This window comes from Aptenodytes patagonicus, chromosome 1, assembly GCF_965638725.1.
Source record: "Aptenodytes patagonicus chromosome 1, bAptPat1.pri.cur, whole genome shotgun sequence".
In the NCBI taxonomy this organism is placed as follows: Eukaryota; Metazoa; Chordata; class Aves; order Sphenisciformes; family Spheniscidae; genus Aptenodytes; species Aptenodytes patagonicus.
In genome coordinates, this window is record NC_134949.1 from 127,269,709 (window position 1) to 127,291,605 (window position 21,897).

Here is a 21,897-nt window from a genome sequence, read left to right on the forward strand (position 1 = left end):
ATCAATGTTAAATTCCTAATGCCTAGCAGAAATACCACAGGTTTCAGTTCAGCCATTTATTGCCAGGCACTGCTCAATTCTTCCAGTGAAAAGAAAGCATAAATTTATGTACTTGCAACAAAACATAAGCAGCGAAGCCATCTTCACAGCGAGATACATTTCTTTAAAAAGGTTACTGGCAAAGTAAGTTCCGCAATCTGCTTGGCCAAACCATCCAGTGCGAAGAAAATAAATTCAAATTGAATTGGTGCAAGAAGTTAGTTGTAAGAGGCAAAGCAGATTCGTTTAGAAAAGCTCATTTTTCAGTATTATTTTGTTTGCCAACTCCAAGTTCCAGTGAGCAAAATGGTTTTATACTTATTTTGGAGGCAGGGAGAAGCTGGTTTGTTAATCTGGCTATGTAATGCTTCCATATCCTTTCTGTTTCTTTCCTTTCTTTTTTTTTTAAATAATAATCAAGGAGCAGATGTATCATTTAGCAAGTTATCTGACTCAACTAAAAAAGCACTAGTAAATTCTCCCCCCCATTGGAAAGCTATATTATATTACATAGCTTCACGTACATAAAGTTGTATCGTGCAGAAATATGACCACTGACCAAAATTTTACTATGTTACGCGTTGAATAAAAGCAGACATGAAGTTAAACTGCAAGTCAGCCATTGTACAAATTGTCTCTCAAGATGTTCCAGCAACATTTCAATTAGAGCTTTAACTCCTTAAGAGATACACAACCTACGATATATAGCCATTGCGCAACTCAATTAAAACTCAGACAGAAAAAGAAAGATGTCTTGTTTGTGAAGAAACTGCCATCTGTCCATTAGCTTTTATCGCATTTCAGACTATCAGAAAGCGAGTAAAGGTGGTGGTGGTGAAATTATTTTCCACTAGCATCCAATTAGTTTCCTATGACCTTGAACACTAATGAAATGCTTTTCATTAAATGACAGCTAAGAGCACACAGAGTGAAAAAATCAGTCTGTTAAGAAATTTGGTCCTTGTATTCAGGACCTTGCATTTCCTTTAATAGATCTTATGTATCATGTTGCATGGAGCATGAGTTTTTTTAAAAAACCTCACCTGCCTATTATGAATCATTGCGATAAAAAGATTATTTTTTTTCCACACTGCACTAGGCAACTTTCTTTCCAGCCAAAGACAAGGAATTTAGTCAGAATCATAAAAAAATTGAACTATGAACTCTGGCACAGCCAAGAGTAGCAACTCAACTACTCCAGAGTGCTTAGAAAATAGGCTTTAGATTTTACACCAAGAAATTGGATTTATTGTAAATGCCACAGTCACATTGATAGACAGAGCACAGACTTCTGGTAACAAACAAACATACATTTTTGTAACTAAGCGTTTCTACTTGGTAAATAAATGCATTTTGCACAGCCTTCCTTTTAAATGTGCCTAAACTAACCTAAATAAGCAGACAGCATAGCAGAAAAGGGAAACTTATGTGAGTAACTGTTTCTTAAGCAGTATATTATTTTTACTATGTATATAATATTTTATATTATATACACACACATTTTCATCAACAGTTCAAATTATACCCGAATAAAAAAAAACAAAACCAAAACTGGCGCTCCTCCAATACATTTACCACCTTTCCCTCAGGCATAGTTAATCCAGGTATTTGTCAAGATAGAGGAATGACAGTTAAAAAGACTCCCCCCACAAGAAACAAGTTACACAAAGAATACTGTATCACTACAAATTTTTTATTCAGAAGCCCATCTTTAAAAAAAATCTCATTATGAACTTGTTTGGTCAAACTACAACACTTTCTAGCAGACATACAGTAAAAATGGCATGGCTCAGAATCGACCAGATCTTTCACGATCTCTTGACCGCCTCCTATCACGTTCACGTCCTCCTCCTCCTCCACCACCACCTCCACGACCACGATCTCTGGATCTAGACCGGCGTTCACGGGACCTCGACCTGGATCTATGCCTTCAAAGAAAGTTTGAACATTTTATTGTTTCATCACATTCAGCAATTTACTTGCAGTACCACACAGTAGAACACTTAAGGATGTAAGCAACGGGGGAGAAGACAGACAACATGGCATTAGAAGGATCGGTAAATTGGCACTCAGGCTGCGAAACCATGCATTTACAAACAGAACAAACTTAATACCGAGGAGCCAACACATACTGTTAAAAGACTCAACTGTTCACTGCCAGTCATCCATTATAACAGGTGTGCAAAACTTAAGGAAAGGCACGTAGAGGAACCAAATGCACTCTTACACAGCTGTTAAAGCAGCAACAGAAGGGGACACCTGCTTTTGCAGTTATGAACAGCTCTTAACAACACACAGCAAAAGCCTACAGCTGTTTGTAAGTCCACTCCTACTGGAGAACTGAATTGTAACTGCTAATTAATGCAGATGATTTCTTTTTTCCCCCCTTCTCTCCCCCACCCCCCCGCTTCTAGAAGCTATCAACATTTGAAAATAATCTTCCCTGCCTCTGAGGTCAATGACTTAAATTCAAGAAGAAAGCTAAAACCACCCAGAAGGTACTGCTAACACAGCTACTATGTATTTATAGCTTATATGGCACTTGCCAAGGAAGGGTGGTTTGAATGTTTTTAAGCATTTTAGAAAAGTCAATTTTATTTAGTTTATTTATTTACTGTTATTTTAACCAGTACAGTTTTAAATAGGTGTAGAAATTACAGCAGAACTAAAAAGCTCAGGGAGACAAATGCTACAAGTCTTAAGTCTGCAGAATATCCTTCCATGGTGAGATGTTTTGGGGTGGGAGTGTGTGTGGTGACAAATTTCACTATGACAGAGACACATACATAACTCTTGCATACCACTGAACTGTCCAGAATTACTAAATTAACCTATTATTCAAAAGTTCTGGTTTACCCTCCTTTTTTCTACTAGGAAAAAAAAACCCCAGCTTTGATGTATTTCATTCTGTGTAGAACTACTTTCAGGTCAGTCTAGTTTATACAATCTACCTGTGAAATCCCACTGACACAAGAACTGATTTTTTTATATCAAGCCTTACTGCTAACCTGTGACAGCTTTAGCTGCACAAAGAATTTAAATAGGGCCAAGAAAGACAAAACCAGATGGAGGATTCAGCTATTTTATTTATTTGCTTTACCACAGACTCAAATTGGGCTATGGGTAAAACAATCATATTCCAAAGCCAAATACATAAGTATGATCTTTCTTGCAGTAAAAGGTGATACCTTTTAATTAGCCTTACTAAGTCCGAGAGATCCAGATTCATAGAAGTGACCAAAGGGCTAATACAAGAGCATACTTTCTCTTTTTCATAAATCATTCAAACATCTTAAATATTAATTTAAACTTAAATGTAAGCTTTAATTGGGATATTTTAGGAAAGTATTTAGGCACAAATACATGTGCCTCAGCAACACAATCTACATTTTCCAAAGTTAAATTCATCCTCACAAATTCTAAGACACTGCCAATTAGAGACATTTATAGGAAAAACATGTTCACAATCCCAGGCTCCTTCTGTGATTGAAAGAAACCTACAAAATTGTGCTCTATATAAAAGGAAGCTCAACAATTTTATATGCCTATCCTAAATAGCAAGGTCCTAAAAGCAAGCAGATTGAATCCAGCTCAAAGTGAACCATCCACAAGACAGGTGTCATAGTAACAGCAATGGTATAAGCCTTTCTACAAGGTACCTTAATAAATAATTTAATATAAATATTTAATAAAATGTATTTCACAATCTTTTTTTTGCCATTAAGCAAAATTACTATTCCTTTGCCCTACTGAGAATTCCCATCAAGAAGGGTCACATTGTGAGGCTAGCGTTAATAAAAAGTGAGCTCAATACAGTGATCGCCCATTACTAACATTACGGAATGAATACGGGCTAGGAAAGTTAGCCATTAAGTGTTAAAACCAAATAAGGTTGGGTACTGAATATAATCTATAGATATGCTTGATTGTGCATAATGCTAAAAGTGGCCAATCTGATCCTGCCAAAATGCCCATTAGCCAAGTAGCCTGCTTCTAACAAAGGCCACGAGCAAATACATTTAGAAGACGCTAAAATAGAGAAGAGGCATAAAGCAATACTTCTCCCAACTAATGTCCGTCTGTAACAGTTTGCAGTTTGGAGATTTGAACCACAGGTAGGTCCTAAGTACTTAGTAACTCAGTGAATATTCTTCCCCTTGAACCCTGCCTTCTCTTAACAGCATCCACAGCACCACAGAGCAAGAAGCACCATATTTTTTTTTTTTTTTTAAAAGAAAGACCTATTCCTTTGTTCTAAACTGGCCACTCGCTAGCTTTACTTGATGCCCTTTCATTGGCTTGTATCAGAACTGCATTAGAAAAAACGAGAGGACTTAAGTTTAAAGGTTTGCCTTCAGAATTTTCAGCAACTGATCCTTAATTTACCTGGTTTAATCGTGTTTAAAAGCAAACTTACTTTTTACGACGACGCCCATACAACTCACGTCTTAACTCTCGAGAAATGGGCTTCAAATGCATAAAGTTGCAGAAACCTCCTCGTGTACACTCTCTGAAACAGAATTCAAGAGACACAGTTGAAACTCCAAGGTCTACACTGTATCTGTTTGCCCTAAGCCCTAGTAGACCTCTAGCCATCTAAAAGTTAATCACCTCTAACGTTAAAACCAGTAAATTGCAAGCATCATTCACCAACACCGACTCACTCCTAGATCAAAATCCTGAAGAGATGGCAAGAGTCACGAGGCTGATGGCAGGTCCTCCATATTAACATTACCTGAAGTGGCTTTCTTCCTACACTAAGCTACACAAAAGCCACACCCAAGCGACCACCCTGTCTGTGCAAGCATTTTAAAGATACCGTCATAGCCAAACAGGAAGCCACTTTTTACCCCATTTCATATTGACGGCAACAGGCCTCTCTGAAGTCAGTCACAGGTGAAAGCTCAGCATGAATGGGCTGTCCATTAAACCAGCGATTGTTCAGGTCAATCACAGCCTTTTCCGCATCTTCTTCACGGCGAAACTAAAAGCAAAATTAACATTTCCTCATGTTATAGAGAAGCAACAGAAGTAGATCGAAGATTACTGTCAAATCAGTCGTGTGCTATCTGAGGCTTAGGACTAGCAATCAAACTAGAAGTGACTTCAGAGTTCCTGGGACAGTCCATCAAATCAAGGGTAAAGATGCTAGCTTCTCATTAATCAGGACTCAGAGCTAATCAAAACATTGATAATTCCTCTCAATTATGTTATATTTGGTCTTTCAAATTTTGTGGCTTGTATTAAAAGACACAATAGAAGATACTGTGTTTTCTTAGTACAACTTTAAACAACAAGAATGCTTAGGAGTACTTTCTAGAACACTAATGCTCCAAATGTAATGGATTTTTTCCCAAACATTTAAGAGAAATCTTCATGAGAACTGAAGCTCTCATTCATTTAAATTAGAATTTACAAGAATCTGATCCTGTTTACAATGAATGTAAAACTTAAATTTGAAATTCCTTTTCACCGCTAACCACTTGCAAATTTTTAAAAACAACTTTTATTTCTGATTATGACCTACACAGCTGAGAATTTTAGGCATGAAAATACTTTCCAGTTAAGGGAATGTACAGTAAAAATATTCAAACAAACTCTCTCACACCTCCCCAACACTGTGTAGACACAATAAGATTTCTGCAGGTGACAACTTTGTACTCATTATTCAAGAGATACCAATGACTTTTAAGAGCTAAACCTAAGTGCTCCAGTTTGCACCTTACACCACCCAGCTACTGCCAAATGTAACGGTTACAAAATGTTTTGTTCAACTGGGAAGTTAGAAAATAAATGCACCTGTTGAAAATGAACACACCTGTTGCGAATAAACCTCTGCTCATAACAAAGTACTTAAAAGGCAGTGTGATGGGAAGACAGACCCCACATTAATCCTGGCAAACTAAACAGTGCAGCAGTGGTGACTATTTATAACAATGTAAAAAAGCGTTAACATTTATGAAAATGACACAGATTTTGACTATTGAGAAAGCTTCTCATCATCTCTTAATTTCTTTCAGATTCCATGCACATTTTCACTCTTTCTACTTTATATTGTGAAGTTGGAGAGGAGCTGGAGAGTCACTCTCACAAAATCTACAAGCATACAGTAGCTTTTAAAATTGTAAATCAGCAAATACCACCCCTATTGATTACACAAACATGTGTCTCTATCCTACCTTTACATATACATTTCCAACTAGATGATCTCCAAGGTTATCACAAACGTTCATCTCCTCAACTTCACCATATTTTTCTTCCATTTCTGTGAAGACCTCCTAAGCACAAAGCAACCAATTACAAGTTTGCAGCACATTACTCATAAGTACAGAAGTATTGCGTTTAGCTGTTAGTAAGTACAAAAGAAGGCCTTCCTTAAAAAAACCAAACCAAAACCACCTTTTTTTACATTTCTGATTTTAAAATTAGTACTTGCTTGGCCTGTACTGTGTCCATCTGCAAGTACAGCACTAACAGGATACAATAAAAAGCTACGGAAAACACTATGCATACAGTATTTACAGGATACATAAGATGCAGTGAAAACACTACATATAAGCCTTAATGCTATAGTTTTACTTAGTTTGCTTCTATACAAATAATTAAGTATATTTTAAATTCACAGGAAAGAAGGGGATTATTGAATCAAAATCCTACATCGCTTAAGTTGCTGATCTTTAAACAAAGTCTATTATAAACAGTAAAGTTAAAGCCAAACTAACCAAAGGTTATACCAGGAAATATTTAGCACTGAAAGTTGTAAGTTGTATACGAACACCTGAGGAAACAAGCGCTTTTCTCTGAATCCATCTAACTCATTTGTGTCGACAAATCCACAAACACTTTAATGCATTTTTACATCTTTTACATACCTCAAAGAATTCATCATAATGTTCCTGCATCTCAACATCGCTTACAGCACCTGTAAAAAAAAAAAAATCAAGAGTCATATCGATTAGAGCCTATAAATAAGGAAGAAGAGATTTTGATCATACTACAAAACAATCTAGAGAGGCCATCTGGAGCATAAAAGACACCATATAGCATAGAGCTAACTAATAGGAATATTAAAAATAAGTATGTGTGAAGAGCTTTGAGTCCCCAAAGTATATGTCAAAACATTACATTGACATGATCAAATCAAAACAAGTTTTAATCGGAGCCAAACTTGTATGCCACAAATTTAAAGGAAGGGGAAAGGAATTACTTTGAAATCACTTAAATTTAATGTACAGTCCCACCCTCTATCTACCAACAATTTTACCTAAACAGAAGGCAAGTGCTTTGTTACATTTGCATACTTTAAAGCGTGATTACAATTTAGTGTTCCTCTTCCTAAAGGCAGAATTTCATTTTAACATGTCCACCTCTCCAGCATATACACTAGAATTTCAGAGTTCACAATGTAACATAGCCCCGAATTTTTTTTTTAATTTGCTCAGAATAGTTACTGAAATGACACACTTTTCTCAGTGCCCTCAAAGAAGGGTACCATAATGCTTTGCAATAGAGAGCAATTTTTTAGTTTAATTTTGAGTATCACTTAATTTTTCTGTAGTCCTGCAGAACACCTTTTAGTGCAAGACAAGCCAGCCATATATTCAGGTTAGATTATTTTCATGCTCCAAGCTGGACTTTACAAGTGAGCGCTGCTTGCCTGCTGCTATAAAAAACAACATAAGTTTGGCTGATTTTTCAAAGCATTAAGAATATAAAAATCAATTTCATTTGTTTCTTCCAGTCTACAGATTTTAAACTACATTAAGCTGTATACATTAAAGCCTAATGTATTAGCTCTTCAGCAGTTAAGTGGTTTATTAAGATCAAGCGGAGCAGTTTTAAAATCAACCCTGCATTTTAAGCTAGAAAAATATTCTAGCCTTTAAATTACAAACACTACTGGTTTAGTTTACAGAACGTGAAAGACAAGAAACTGAGCCAACAAAGCTGAGTTTGTTCACTTCAGGCTGCTATGAAAGAAAGAGATGCTTTGGGCTCAGTCATTTTTGGCCAGTATTACCATTTGGACAGACTTTACATTTTTCTTCAAAGGCTCTAATATTAACCAGCCACACTCTCTGGAACTGTAACTACTTTTCTTCCACCCAGCTCACCTCCTGAAGAAGGCTAAGGGGCATTTGTTATATAGTTTAGGCTAACAATGTTTCTGCAGTTGAAACATGCTTGCTTTTAAGAACTTTCTTCTTCCCCACTGCTTCCCCACAGTTACATAGCAAATTAAGGAATATCAAACATTAAACCAGTATTTCTAGACAGTTTAATACTTAACTATATTCCCAAGGTTCTGCCAACACCACTGATAACGGCTTACTAATACCTAAGGGTTTTTTTTTTGTTTTGTTTAAAAGATATCAGGCAGGGGCTCTGTGAGCCACACTGGGAGTAACTACTTTTTACCAGATGGACAAGTGCTAAAAACTTGTAAGGAGATTCCATTGTCAAATTAGGAGATGATAAGCAACAGTTAGTTAACGACTACTTGAATGTCCTTCTAAAGTGGGAAGCATACATATGCACAGGCTTTACAAACATTCATATTCCAGGGCTACCGGTATCTGAACCTTGAGAAGCCCAATTACTAATTAAAATACTCAGGAAAACTACTGCTGTTCAAAACTAAGGTTAATCCTCTACGACGGCAATAGAAAGGAAGACAGTTAAGCAACAACAACAAAGCATTAAACAGCTACCCAAGTTATCCATTTAAAATACATGCAATACTTAAGTAGGGACAAATATCAAAAAACCAGGGAGCCAGGAGTTTCAGCAAACCTACTGGTAACAGAGCTCCAGCTCTACCACAGGAGGTACAGCTGGGCTCTGTTAAATAGCTACCCGCTTGTCAAGACAAACTAGAGTTGGATACCAGCATTTAGAACGCTAGAGAATCTATTCAAGACTCTTGGAGCCGTACAGTCTAAACGGCTCCGCAGACCAAACTGCTGTAACTCTGTGCAAATTAGTTACCAGCGCATTGAGAGTTTAGGGACAGAGTGGAAACACCCAACTGTGCTTTTTTTGGTTTACTGAAACAGCATTAACTACTAAGCATCTGCAACAAGAAAGCCTACAAACCAATAGAACTCTTTAAGCATCTAGACAAACTTACATAGCTCATTATGTATCTAGCTTGATTGTGTGACAAAAAACTCAAATTACTTAATTGGGCCATTATTACTTTTAGAAGCAGAAGAGACAGTGTTGACTTTTAAGTTAGTGGCTGATTTCACAAAGCATGTCTAATCAAATGCTGGTAACTAATCTGAACTAGTCTATGATCCAACAGTCAAAAAAAGGAATAGCCAAACAAAGCTTTATTACCACACAGTCAATATTCACTTCACCAAGAAATATTAGTCAGAAACACCGATCCTTTTTGGTCCTAAAACTTTTTTTTTTTTAAATTTTATTCTAATGTTGATGATTCAATCACAATGATATATCAGTAATCGCCGATCAACAATCCTGGTCATTTAACTTCTGCCAGTCTCACAGTAGGTGTGTTTTCTTATGCCCATTCCTACCTCATGAGGAGTCATTAAATTAGTCCATGACCATACCCAAATGCCTTCCCCTCCTCAAAAGTACTTTTAAAGATATGTTTTCCTAGGTAAATATGCAACTTGGTTTTGGAATTTGAATTTTCAAAGCATGGAAGGAATTTTAAGCATGCACCTATCCAAAAAGGACAGCTGCCAGAAGGGAAGCGTTTGTCAGTCAAAGTGTATTCTTCCAGAGTAGACTCTAAATGGAAGCTGCATTAACCTAGGACAAATTTCTGCATGCAGTCTGAAAACTTTCAAGTTCTCTTAACATTTACGGAGCAGGAAATTTGTTCTGGATGAAGTCAACGTGTCATTGTCCTGCTCTTTTAGACAGTGGAACCTAAGGGATAGCACAAGACATACAGAAAAGCATTCCTAGGATGCAGGCAACTGGCAGGGAGAAAGGGGGAGGGAAGAAAGCAGTGCAACCAGGACTGCTTTACAGGGGAAGTACAATTTCAACCCTTTTTGATTTAATATATGGTATTCAGATTCCCCTCCTAGTTTTGGGAGTAGGGAGGAAGGTGAATGGGAGAAAAAAGTTTTTTGGTTTGGTTTTTTTGTGTGTGTTTGTTTTGGACACATTTAATGAAACGTGGTCAGTTTGATCTGTTAAACTAAAATGGTAGACCAGCTTAAGTCGACACTGAGCTCTGACAATCAAGCCCAGGGAACCAGTGAAGGAACTTGTATGAACTTACAGCGCAAACCGTCAGCAGACTGGGAAGAGTTTTGAGGGTTACGGTAAATGTTCAAGAGGGCAATGGTCTGAAATACAAAACGCAACAACTTTATATTATGGAAAATAATTTTAACAAGAAACCGGTTTCCTTTAGGGTCGCTTTAGCCGAGTCTGTGCTGAAAGAGAGGTGGTTATTCTCTCCCAAGAAGGAGAACTTTCACTTAGCTGGTGACCTTTCTGAATCAGCCTAACACTGTAAAGTAATAGAGACCTCATGATACTCCATTATTGTATTTTTTGTTTTATTCACCAATATTACTATAGAGGGGTTTTGCATGATTTCAGGCAGATATGTAATAGATGGCATCCAAACACAGTATTCCAATTACAAGCGTAATAATTTGTTTGAATTTGGTTTTACTGAATGGTTTCTTAGTAGCAAAACCCCAGGAAAGGAAGTAATACAATAATTACAGCGTAACATGAAATCTCCATTTTCCTAAAAAAGTTAAGATGAAAGAAAACCCACAGTTTTGGGAAACTTACCGTACATCACATATACACCTATTTTTGTTTGTTTTTGTTTTTTTTTTTTTTTTGTTAAATCAAGAATTTGAGAAATGTCTGCAGTTTAACCCTTTAAGAAGAATGCAGTTACTAAGCAATCAAGTTTCACTTTGCAGTGCAAAAGAGAATCTGCATCAAGTCCAATTTATGCAGTCAGTTCTGCATTCTGAATTGCATACATTTGACAAGTTCTTGATCTATGCGCAAGAAGAGTTCCGTCACTTGTCCTGTTTGCAACAGCTTTATGTCAGCAGCTCAGAAGCCAACATTATTTTCTCATAATTAGGAGTGGGCTCTTTAACACCATTCTTTAAAAAAATTTCTCCAACTGTGGGACTTACAGTGTGAGCCGTCAGCCGTCTGTGCACTGTTTTGGGGGTTACGATAGATGTTTTGAATCAAGATGGTCTGCGGGGAAAAAAAATAAAAAGGGGAATTCTACTGGCTGCTGTGCATATAATAGACAATTGCAAAGAGACAACTTGTTTGCAAACAGCTAAAAGTAATATTTTACTCTTAAGACTTCCTTTTGTATTTGCAGAATATCTTCCAAAATTGCATCCAGACCATCATATTATGAAAACAGTTTTAATTAACCACCAAGAAAGAGCTGCATTTGTCTCAACAGCTATCCTCAATATGGGAGTTGTGAGGCACAGTAACCTAAAGCGTCAAACTACATGACATTAGGGAGATGCCTAGCTTTCGAGACCAGATTCATTATTGTAACTCTAGGGGGAAAAAAAAAAAATAGTGTTATGTGCACAGCATATAATACATCATGCCACAGAGTCTAAAATGTTACACCAGACAGTAAGGTTTTTAGGCAAGAGCTACGTCTCGTTTTGTGCATCAGGAATTTCTTGGTGGAATTTCTGTTTAAATAATATAATAGCATCATGGGTTCACATGTTTCCGATCCTTCAAATAAGGACAATATCCTTTTAGCCCTTCTGCTTTTTACTTGAAGAATTAGCCCAGGCAGACTTGAAACCTTACATTTGTACCGTTCTTCTTAAAATCAAGTTGTCTGAAAAAACAAACCATGTTTAAGTTAGTAAACTAATATTACAAAAAAATTCCAAACGTCCATATCACTGTAAGCAGCTCAAAAATTGAAATTTGATTACTTAAAACACAAGCTCGATGTTAGTTAGTATGAATCGCAATCCCCAAATAATTTTAGCTTACACATTATTATTAGTCATAGTAAGAATTCAGAGCTTAAAGAAGTCACAGGACCAGCAATGTCATACCTACATATGCTGCCCACTTAACACATAAAAAAAATCTGTAACATCACATTTAAAAATCACACACTTGTTTTACAACGGGTACGGTCATACCAACCAAAGCTTTGTGCTCCCGTGGCCCAGGTTTAAAATAACTATGTTTTAGCCTACAATTGGAGAGAGCCAGAAACATGCATATAGTTACAGTGTTTCTGCTGATTGGTGGTAATTTGATCACCCTGGATCGCACGACCTTTCCTAACACAGCTCTTCTATAAAGTAGCTGCACCAGCAATAGCAACGCAAGATAAAAATACTGTGCCGGTAACTTCCCGTTAGTAAGGTACCTGTTCTTCTATTTTCTATCACAGCTGATTATCAACCCGCATACAAGTAAAGATTTCTGTAGCAAACCCTACGCACCTGCCAGGTACACTGGAGATGTTACAATACAGCCCGTCTGGCAGGTGCAATGCTGTAGTGGTCCCAGGCACCACGGGATGACTCTGACACGCCCCGCTGACCCACTTCACCTGGCACTGCTAACTGCAGGTTCTAAGGCAAAGCTAAAGACTGCGCTGACAGAGGAAACCGTTGTTGCACACAGAGGTTTTTTTATTAAAAAAGATGTCGTTCGGGGTTTGGGTTTGTTTTTTTTTTTTTAACTTAAAGACAACTAGTGTGGAAGTTGTCTAATTTAGAAATATTTTCTAGCAGCCAATGACCTAAATTCAGGTCTCTAAATAACCAATCACATTTCAGCGCGCTCTCCATGTAGGTCAGCAACATGGAATAGTTTTGAAAACAGACAGCATTCTTTTTGAGAGACAATATTACATTAAAAATTATTAAATTCCCAGAAGTGGAAAACTGTTTTTGCAGATGAAGTACCAGCAGCGGTCCCCATCGATCAGTAACCTAGGCAGCCCCCCCTAGAACTACCCCGCCCACCCACGCACTCACAAAGTTTAACTTCATGAGCACCATCGCTCTGGACCCCAGCCACGTGGATAGCACTTGCCTCCCTAATTCTCCCCAAACCAACACCAGTCCACCAGTCTAACCAATCCTGCTCCAGGTCAGCTAAAATGAACTTGCAGAGGACTCCGCTGCTATGTAAACTTTACCTTTGTAGGTAAAACTGCTGATAATGCAACAACTTTCATAGGCACCACTTACCATATACGATACTCCCAAAGAAATCTATTTACCTGTATACCTTGACAATCAGCAGTGATAGAAAAAGGCAAAGCATACAGTTTGCCAGGAATGTAATTTCTGAAAACTATAGCACTCATAATAATAAAAACCCTATCACCCACTGCACCTTTTTTTTTTTTTGGCAGACATGCAGTCACACATCATGTCTCTAACAATATTCACATAGCCAAAGATTAAATAATCTGTCATCAAATGACATATACACCCTCAGCAACCAGGCAAGTTGTTTTCAAGAAACACTTCTTTCACATTCAAAGCAAGTACTTAAGTTACTCTCGAAACTTAAGGGCCTGGATCAGAGAGCAAATATAACGACAGAAGAGTCGCTTTTATTTATTAATTACTTCTATTATATGCATAAAGGACTTAAGTTGACACCTTTGAGATAGGCAGAACATGCTGCCATTGTTTGTGATTAAAAAAACCTGGGATGGTTTAAGTGCCTAAACACCACTGAGAAGGCACACTCACCTGAAAGTTAGCACTGGTTGGTCTCTACTACAGGCAAGCTTACAACAGCATCGCTTCCTGCAGCCATTAAGGGTGACAGGAGATAATTAGAAATGCTGGGAGAAGTAAATGGAATACCCCCAAAAAAGCAAAAACCCATATAAACTGGGGCCAAAAGTGAACTAGTTAATCTGGAGCTCGGTAATTATTCACTTGTATCTGAGAATCTACGTTTTAAAGAAGCAAGAATATACTTCCACAAGAAAGAGAAAACAAAAGGAAAACAAACCTGGCTAAATGTTGGTTTGTTGTGCAACCGAGAACATCTGTCTCCATGACGACAAGCTCCAATTTTGAAATAAAATGAACAGTTGACTCTGCAAGTAAAAAAAACCAAAGTAGTTACGTATTGGAATAGAAAGACATTAACATGCAATTCCTCTAAAACATATGCCATAAATGCCTTTATCTTGATGTGGAGAAGTAACATAAGAAAAAAAAAAATCAAAACAGCATAGGAAAGCATTACAGCAAACCTGCTCACATTCATTCCTCTTTACCCCTAATTTACAGGGAGTCATCTAATCAACTTCACCTGCTACTCAAACCCAAAGTGCATTCATGACACCACCAGGGCCAGAAGCCATCACTACTGTTTTACCCTTCCAGTTCTCCGCTCTTGGCTTTGTATCGGTTTCACTGGGTGATGGGATGGGAAATAATGTGAAAAACAGTGAAAAGTTACACTGTGAGCTATACGGTTGTGTCTTAGTTCATGCAACCCCCTAGTCTAGGCAATATAACCTGCTTTAAAGCTGACACAGCTGCACCTACCTAATGTTTTATAAACCACCTGTTTAGTCATACTCTAAGGGTAACTCAGACTGCTGCCAACACAGTATTTGAAATAATTCAGGTAAGAGAAAAAATCATGTTACAGAGAGAATACACATAAGCAAAATAAATTCATTTAATTAAGCCATTTCCATGAGTGTAATTAATAATTTTAAAAGGAAGCATTAGTATTTTTTTTAAACCATAAGCTTTTCTTGAATTAACTGTCATCTAACAACACCTTCAAAACTATGCTGGTTTAGGAACACCAGTAAAACTCTCACATATAAGTGTAATTCACACAGAATGATGAAAGAAAACCATAAGGAGTTTAGTTACCTTGACTGGGAAAACTGAACGCAAAATTCTGAAGGGCGAGAAAACTATTATGGGCTATATATGTGTAAGTGAAATATAAGAATTCTCCTGGAAGAAAGATTATCACTCCCACGTTCACAGTTAACACCAATTCTTTCCACAATCCTGTGTAACCAACATCAACTCAAGGAAGGGAGAAATATTAAAGTACTAAAGCATATCTGATCTCTAGCAAAACATTCTACTGTAAAATTGTAACATGCTTACTCTTCATTACGTTTTTGAAAATATATACTTAGCATTACAGTATACTTACTGTCTTTTCTGAACTCTACCCTGAAACAAAAAAAAGTACCTAACTATAAAATTTCCAATAGCGCCTCCAATTTCAACACTCTCTGGAGAGTTCTGCTTGCTTTTTGAATAGCAAATAAGACCAGTACGGGAATTTGACGCCCGCTGTACCGGCGTGCACCAACGCTGTTAAACCGTGATGCATTATATCAGAAAGGATGCTACGGTAACAGAGCTCAAGGGAGGCTGCCGATACTGCTTTTCCCACAGACGAGCGAATTGGAACCGGCACGTAGCACTACAAAGTAGAAGGAAAACGGGAGCCTCACGGCCAGAGGCTGGCAAGGGTAATTTTAGTCCAGTAGCACATCGACGCCCCCTCTCATTTTTACGAGTGGAAAAACACGTTGGTTTGGTCAGGCCGACGGTGACCAAATTTTCGTTAGGAGGGTTTTGTAAGCATGCTTCCAACAACCGGAGAAACTAGAGGCGTTCCCGGCGCGTGGAAGGCCGCAGGCAGAAGCCTGAGGATCGGGATGCAGCAGTCGGGGAAATCCTCCGCACCCTGGGGAGGGGGGAGAAATAACCAGTCGCTGTCCTGGCGGCAGAGCGGAAGCTCTCGGGCCGCTGCGAGGCGCAGAGACGCGAACAAAAGGGGAAGAAGAGGCCCTTTCTGGCGGGAGGCGGCGGGAAGCCCGGCACCCAGCGGCCCCGACCGCTCCCGCCCGCCGCCAGAAAAGCGCAGCCGCCGGGGGGAGGGCGGGGGACGGCAACGCGCCACGAGGCGCGGGCACACCCGCATGGCGGCCGGGGGGGGGGGGGGGAGGGGGGGAGGAGGAGGAGGAGGAGGAGGAAGTCCCCGAGGAGAACAGACCCAGCCCGGCCCGGGAGGGGAGAGGGAAGCGCATGGGCGGGGCCGGCGGCGCGCGGCGCGGGCACGCGCAGGCCCCACGCGGCGAGAGGCGCGCGCGCGCGCCCCCTCCCTCCCCCCCCCGTCCCTGGCGGCGCGCGCACGCGCGCTCCAGCGAGGGGGGGAGGGGAGGAGGGCCGCCGCCGCCGCGCCGCGGGCCTGGGGGAGGCGGGGGAGGGGGCGGGGGAGCGCGCCCGCCTCGCTTCCTCTTACCCCCGCGGCCGCGCGCCGCCACGTTCCAGCGCGCGGCGGTGGCGGGGAACTCCCGGGCGCGCGCCCCGGTCCCGGGGGTGCCGCAGGCCCCCGAGGCGGGAGCGGAAGAAACGGGCCGGGTCCCCTCGCGGGGGAGGGGGGGGGGGGGGGGGGGGGAAGGGCTGACCGCCACGATCGGTACAGGCCGCCCAGGCGGGCGCCGCTCGTCCCCGCGCCCCGCGGAACCCGCCACCAGCCTCCGGCCTCCCTCGAGCTCCCCCCCCCCGGGGCGCCGAAGCCGCGGGAACGGCGCGGGAAGGGGGGATGGGCCACTCACTTGTCCTTCTCTGTTCCGAAGATGGAGGCCAGATACTCCGCCATCTCCCACCGCCCGCCCGCCCGCCGGACAGCCCGGCGCCGACCGCGCACGTCACAGCCGCCGCGCCGGAAACACTTCTACCGAGCCCCGCGGGCGGGGGGATGGGGCACGGCTCGCTGCGCGTGCGCGCGGGGCCGCCGGCCCCTCATTGGGGGAGCGGCGTGGGCCTCTCCTCCCCTCCCCCTCCGGCGGCGCGGCGCGGGCGGGGCGCGCGGGTCCCGCTCGCGCCACGCGGTGCCGCTACCGCGCGTGCGCGGCGGGGCCGCCGCGCCGCGGCGGAGAGGGCTCGGCCGCGGCGGGGAGCTGCCCGCCCGCCCGGCCGCCCCCCCGGGCCGGTGTCCGGCGGCCGCCGGGGCTAGAGCCCTGCCTTCGGCGGAGCAGAGGGAAGAGCGGTGCTCCTTAGCGCGGGAGTCCGGGAGGTGGCGCTTTGGGGAGGGGCGGCAGCTGCCCACCGGGGACTGAGCGGCCTGTGGCGGGATGGAGACCGCCCTGCGGGAACCGGGGGCCGCTCTTGCGCCCGCGGAGACCGGCATGTATCTCGTCGGGAGCGTTGCATCGGTCGTAAGGCACGTTGTGCTCTCCCAGCGGCTCGGCCGGGGGAATTCCTGCCGTGTGCTGTGCCTCCGTGTCCGGATGCGCGCCCAGATTCCCGAATTACACCCTCCTCCCGCTCTGCAGTTTTGTGTGGCCATCGGGGTGTTGTACCCAAACTTCTGAAGCAAGCGGAACGTTGCCGGAGTAAGCTCGGAGCAGAAGGAGGAGGTCACCCGGTGGTTCGAGGAAATTGGGAAGCCTCTGGGGGCATGTCGAAGCACGTGGCTAAAGTGCGTGACGACTCAAAAGTCTTGGGGGAGAAAAAAATGACTGAAGGCAGATGTGACAGAAGGGCGTGCTGGGGCACAGCCGTTAGCAGAGGTCTGTGTGACTGTAGAGAAGATAAGGATGCTGCTTGGAAGCGAAAGGGTCTTCCTGCAATTAGTCATCGGTACAAAGGGCGCTGACGAGAAATCCGAACTAGGGCTTTGTTACCGTGCCTTCGAGTGCTGGAATAAAGCGATTGCTCAAAGGCAGGAAGGTGCGGGTTCTGAAGGAGTTTAACTAGAAGTTGGATGAGCTGCAAAGAAAAACACGCATTTCAGTTAAAAGCGGAGTGGAGGGTAGGACCAAATTCTTTCTGGTCATTCTGGGAAGTTTCATGGAATTATGGGCCAAAAGCTGCAAATTTGAACCAAGCGAACTGAAATTTTTGAACGAAATTTTCAATTTCAAGTGAAATTGAAATACGGAAGACTCTTGACACTATACAGCCTGATCAGCATTTGCAACAAAAGTGGGTTTCCGTTGCAGGAAAGCGAACTTACTTATTTTGTTGATGCAGAAAATAAAGACCGAGCACTTGGGTGTGTTACAAGTAAAATTGGTCTCTTGGATATTTCAGAATTCCCTGAAACATTTACCAACGCGCTTTATTTCACATGGCGTTCACAGCCCCGGTTGTAGTCAATAGGATTATTCGCAAGCAGAAGGGCTCACCGCGTTGTGCCCTAGCACAGTGCAGTTGAAACTTCACAGCAGGTCCGGTTCTGAGGAAGTAAGCCGAATGTTTTTCTGTCTGACTCCAAAAGATTTTCAAAATGCATCTACTTTAAAAATGCAACAGTAATTTTAGTAACGTTTCACTACTTTGACAATAGTTACACCCAGTGAAGGGAGTCCAGTAGCTTCCTATGTCACGTCCTGGAGTTCCTCAGTTGGTTTGAACTGATCCAAAGATGACGTGACCCATCACAGGACAAGGACAGTCCTCTTGGCAGCGCTGTACGTCCCGCCATGTTCTTTCCGTACGTACTCTTTTGGGATGTAAAGCTCGCCTGCTCTCCGCTGCTCCTTACTGAGATGACAAAAGCTTTCTGCTAGGACTTCTGCCATGTACAGACAGATTAACTTCCATTTGCTCCTTCCTCCTGCGCCCCCCGACTTCCCTTCAAATTCACAGTTGTGATCCAGGTGCTGGAGGCAGAAATCCCTGGCAAAGTCTGAGAAGATCTTGTTACCAGAGAATCAGGCACTGCTGCTTAGCTTTGCCTTGCAGCGTACGTGCCCAATAAGGTTTGTGTGTTAGAGGATGTACTTCCTTTGCCTCAGTTGCTCGCTGTTGGTCTGCTTCCCACGTAGGCTTATGTCGTGGTTTAACCCCAGCCGGCAACTAAGCACCACACAGCCGCTCGCTCGCTCGCTCGCTCCCCCCCGTGGGATGGGGGAGAGAATTGGAAGGGTAACAGTGAGAAAACTGGTGGGTTGAGATAAAGGCAGTTTAATAGGCAAAGCAAAAGCCGCGCACACAAGCAAAGCAAACCAAGGAATTCATTCACTCCTTCCCATGGGCAGGCAGGTGTTCAGCCATCTCCAGGAAAGCAGGGCTCCAACACGCGTAACGGTCACTTGGGAACACAAAATGCCGTAACTCCGAACATCTCCCCTTCCTCCTTCTTCCCTCAGCTTTATATGCTGAGCATGACATCACATGGTGTGGAATATCCCTTTGGCCAGTTGGGGTCAGCTGTCCCAGCCGTGTCCCCTCCCAACTGCTTGTGCACCCCCAGCCTACTCGCTGGTGGGGCGGTGTGAGAAGCAGAAAAGGCCTTGACGCTGTGTAAGCGCTGCTCAGCAACAACTGAAACATCCCTGTATTAACGACACTTTTCAGCACAAATCCAAAACACAGCCCCCTACGAGCTACTATGAAGAAAATTAACTCTATCCCAGCCAAAACCGGCACAGCTTGCCACTGCAGTTTAAACTCACTAAACCAGCAGAAGCCAAACCCTGCAAATAAAAGCGATTTCCTGCTCATGTAGTGAACTGAACTGGGTTACTGAGCAGTTCAATGAGTGCCAGGGCTAGCACGAGGGAAGATCGGGACTGCTGCAGCTGTAGCTTGGAGTGAGGGTGATGAAGGAGTGGGACAGCCCCTTCCGATAGCAGGTACTGCTAGATCAGCTCAGTCACCTGGTGGGAACCTGCTGTGAGTCTTGACCTAGCCCACGTTGTTAAGGGAACTACAACTGCAGTGTCCTGCAATGAGCTCTGACAAAGTAGAAGTTCCTGGTGATTTTCATTCATCACTGAAAGCAGCCTGTAATGTGTGTTCACAGAGTATATGCTTTACATAATAAGCAGAGCAAAATTGCATTGATTTTTGCTTTAGTGTTTTTGTCAAAGCCTTCGGCTAAAATACGGTGAAATACATTTTTCCTGAGGAATTAAAATCTGTTTTCACTATTTGAAATGCACTGGGTTCTCACTCCTGAACTTGTAAAGACTCCATTCACTTTAGATTTCCCTTTGCTCTAGCTTGCGGTGCGTGGTGTACTGCTGAGAGCAAGAAATGTTTTCCAGAGCGTGGCTTTAACTTAGACACTCTGTAAGTCAGTTGTCGTGCTGAAGTCTGCTGACCCTGGGATCCGTGTTTCACAGACAAGTAACTTGACCTGGACATGCTATTAGAAAACAAAACAAAACAGCTGCTCCCAATGTTGGAAATACGCCTTTGTACGTGACAAGCAGATATCTTATGATGCCTCCAGCAAAAGTAGATGCCTAAAATAACTCTTTAGGAGTACAAGCTGAAAGAGAAAATTGCATGGAGTTCTGCTTTGTGGCTTGTGGAATCGGTACGGCGCTGGCAGTGGTTGGCTGGGTAGAGTGCTTGACTAGTATCTTTTCTCAGTTTTGTGAGACTAGTCCTAGAGTCAGGACTACGCCTTACAGGTCATGGAACTATTGAAAAATAAACCCACTCGTATCTTGCTCTTCATTTTCTCAGCAGTCCTCTGTACCAGGGGTGCCCCTTACACTGGTGACAGCGGAGTCCGTCCCCACCAGAACTTTATAACCCTCTGCCTCTTTCGGCGTCCCATTTCCCTCCTGTGCTCAGCCTGGCCGTGCACATGCCAACAAGACTGGCACCGCGACACACCAGAGCAGGAGGGTGCTGCGCCTGCACAGCACCCGTGGCAGGGGAAGGGTGTCTGTGCTTTGCATAGCAATAGCGGCCAGTCTTTTCATGTTTCTTCCTTCTATAGGTATCTAAGAATGAATCAAGAAATGAAACAAAATGTCTTTTTGTGTGTGATTTCATGAGACGTCAATGAGCTTGTAATGAATCCAGTGTCAAAGAGCCAGAATTTCATCTCCATTAGAGGTGTTAGCAGTATTGCAACTGATTATCTGAGAAGGGGGGTGTCTTCCCCTTGTGTCAATGTAGCCGAACCATTGTTGGAAGAAAGAGATGCTGCAGTACATCTGCCTGACGGAAGGGCAGCGGTGTGGACAGAGCCTACGGACGCTGCAGGCAACATCGTGTGGACGTGTCACAGTGAGGATAAAAGGCTCCTTCTTAGCAACCGTATTACTCGGCTTCCTCAAGTGGCTTCACCTGGCGTACAGGGCCACACTTAGAAGAAAGAAGGGGACCTGGGACTGAAACTAGGGAGTGTGAGAAGAGAGGGAGAGGGAGGAAGACCCTTTGAAGTTAATGTTGACAGCACAGCTAGAAAGGTGGGATGGAAGACAGGAGCCAGCAAAGTAAAGGGAACATGAAGGAAAGGGTCTCCAGAGAAAAGCAGGAATCAAAGGCAGAAGTCCGTGTAACTACTCATTATTGCATATTTTATTTTGCCCAAATCTAAATGAGGACATTTGAAGGACTCGGGAGAGGGAAGCACAGCTTGGATGTGTTCCCTGGCTTTCCACATACTTTCCACTGCTACGGGGTTGTTCAGGTTAGTGACTTACTGCAGGTTACTCCCCGCCCCCAACTTGCTTAGACCTAAGGGGTTAAATGCTGCCACAAACCCCCTTCTGTTTTGGTCTGCCTTCTTAAGTCCAGTGTCATCACTGCGTACCAACTAACATGTGGTGAGGAGAAAATGGTGCCACCCTAATTTGGTTTGGAGATAAAGAAGTGGGAAAAAAATATGGCGGTAGGGAAGCAGCCAGTTTTAAGAGAGGCAGAGCAAGGAGGAAAGGGGAAGAAAAAATGGTTGTGAAACAAAGGACTGCAATGCTTGGATGTAGAAAAAAGAGATTAAAACAAACACAGAAACACATCCCGGGGGTCAGTACATGAAGTACTTAATGCATTCACTGGAAAATAGCACCTTCTTGTTGCCAGTGCCCAGAACTCTGTGTTAATTAAAGAGGTACCTGGA

The 21,897-nt window shown here is 42.7% G+C and overlaps 1 protein-coding gene across 3 annotated transcripts; it reads right to left on the reverse strand.

Annotated features, from left to right (window-relative positions):
- Positions 1-1,711: 1,711 nt before the first annotated feature.
- U2AF1 (U2 small nuclear RNA auxiliary factor 1) lies at positions 1,712-16,727 on the reverse strand. 3 transcript variants are annotated; one of them, XM_076354717.1, is made up of 8 exons: positions 16,643-16,727; positions 14,047-14,134; positions 10,307-10,373; positions 6,912-6,961; positions 6,219-6,317; positions 4,890-5,023; positions 4,457-4,549; positions 1,712-1,967 (listed from the first exon to the last, which is right to left on the reverse strand). In XM_076354717.1, exons 1-8 carry the CDS (start codon positions 16,684-16,686, stop codon positions 1,829-1,831), a joined length of 714 nt encoding a protein of 237 aa, XP_076210832.1. In that variant the 5' UTR covers positions 16,687-16,727; the 3' UTR covers positions 1,712-1,828. The 3 variants fall into 3 exon arrangements, with proteins under 3 accessions (XP_076210832.1, XP_076210842.1, XP_076210851.1); XM_076354727.1 differs by lacking the exon at positions 10,307-10,373 and adding an exon at positions 11,196-11,262; XM_076354736.1 differs by lacking the exon at positions 16,643-16,727 and adding an exon at positions 15,226-15,379.
- Between the last annotated feature and the right edge of the window lie 5,170 nt (positions 16,728-21,897).

Excerpts from the sequence above, each read along its gene's own strand:
- U2AF1 (XM_076354717.1), bottom strand. The coding sequence starts at position 16,686 with ATGGCGGAGTATCTGGCCTCCATCTTCGGAACAGAGAAGGACAA. Across the intron at positions 14,135-16,642 it reads TTCGGAACAGAGAAGGACAA|AGTCAACTGTTCATTTTATT; the intron begins GTGAGTGGCCCA and ends TTTTACTTGCAG. Across the intron at positions 10,374-14,046 it reads ACAAACCAACATTTAGCCAG|ACCATTGCCCTCTTGAACAT; the intron begins GTTTGTTTTCCT and ends TTTGTATTTCAG.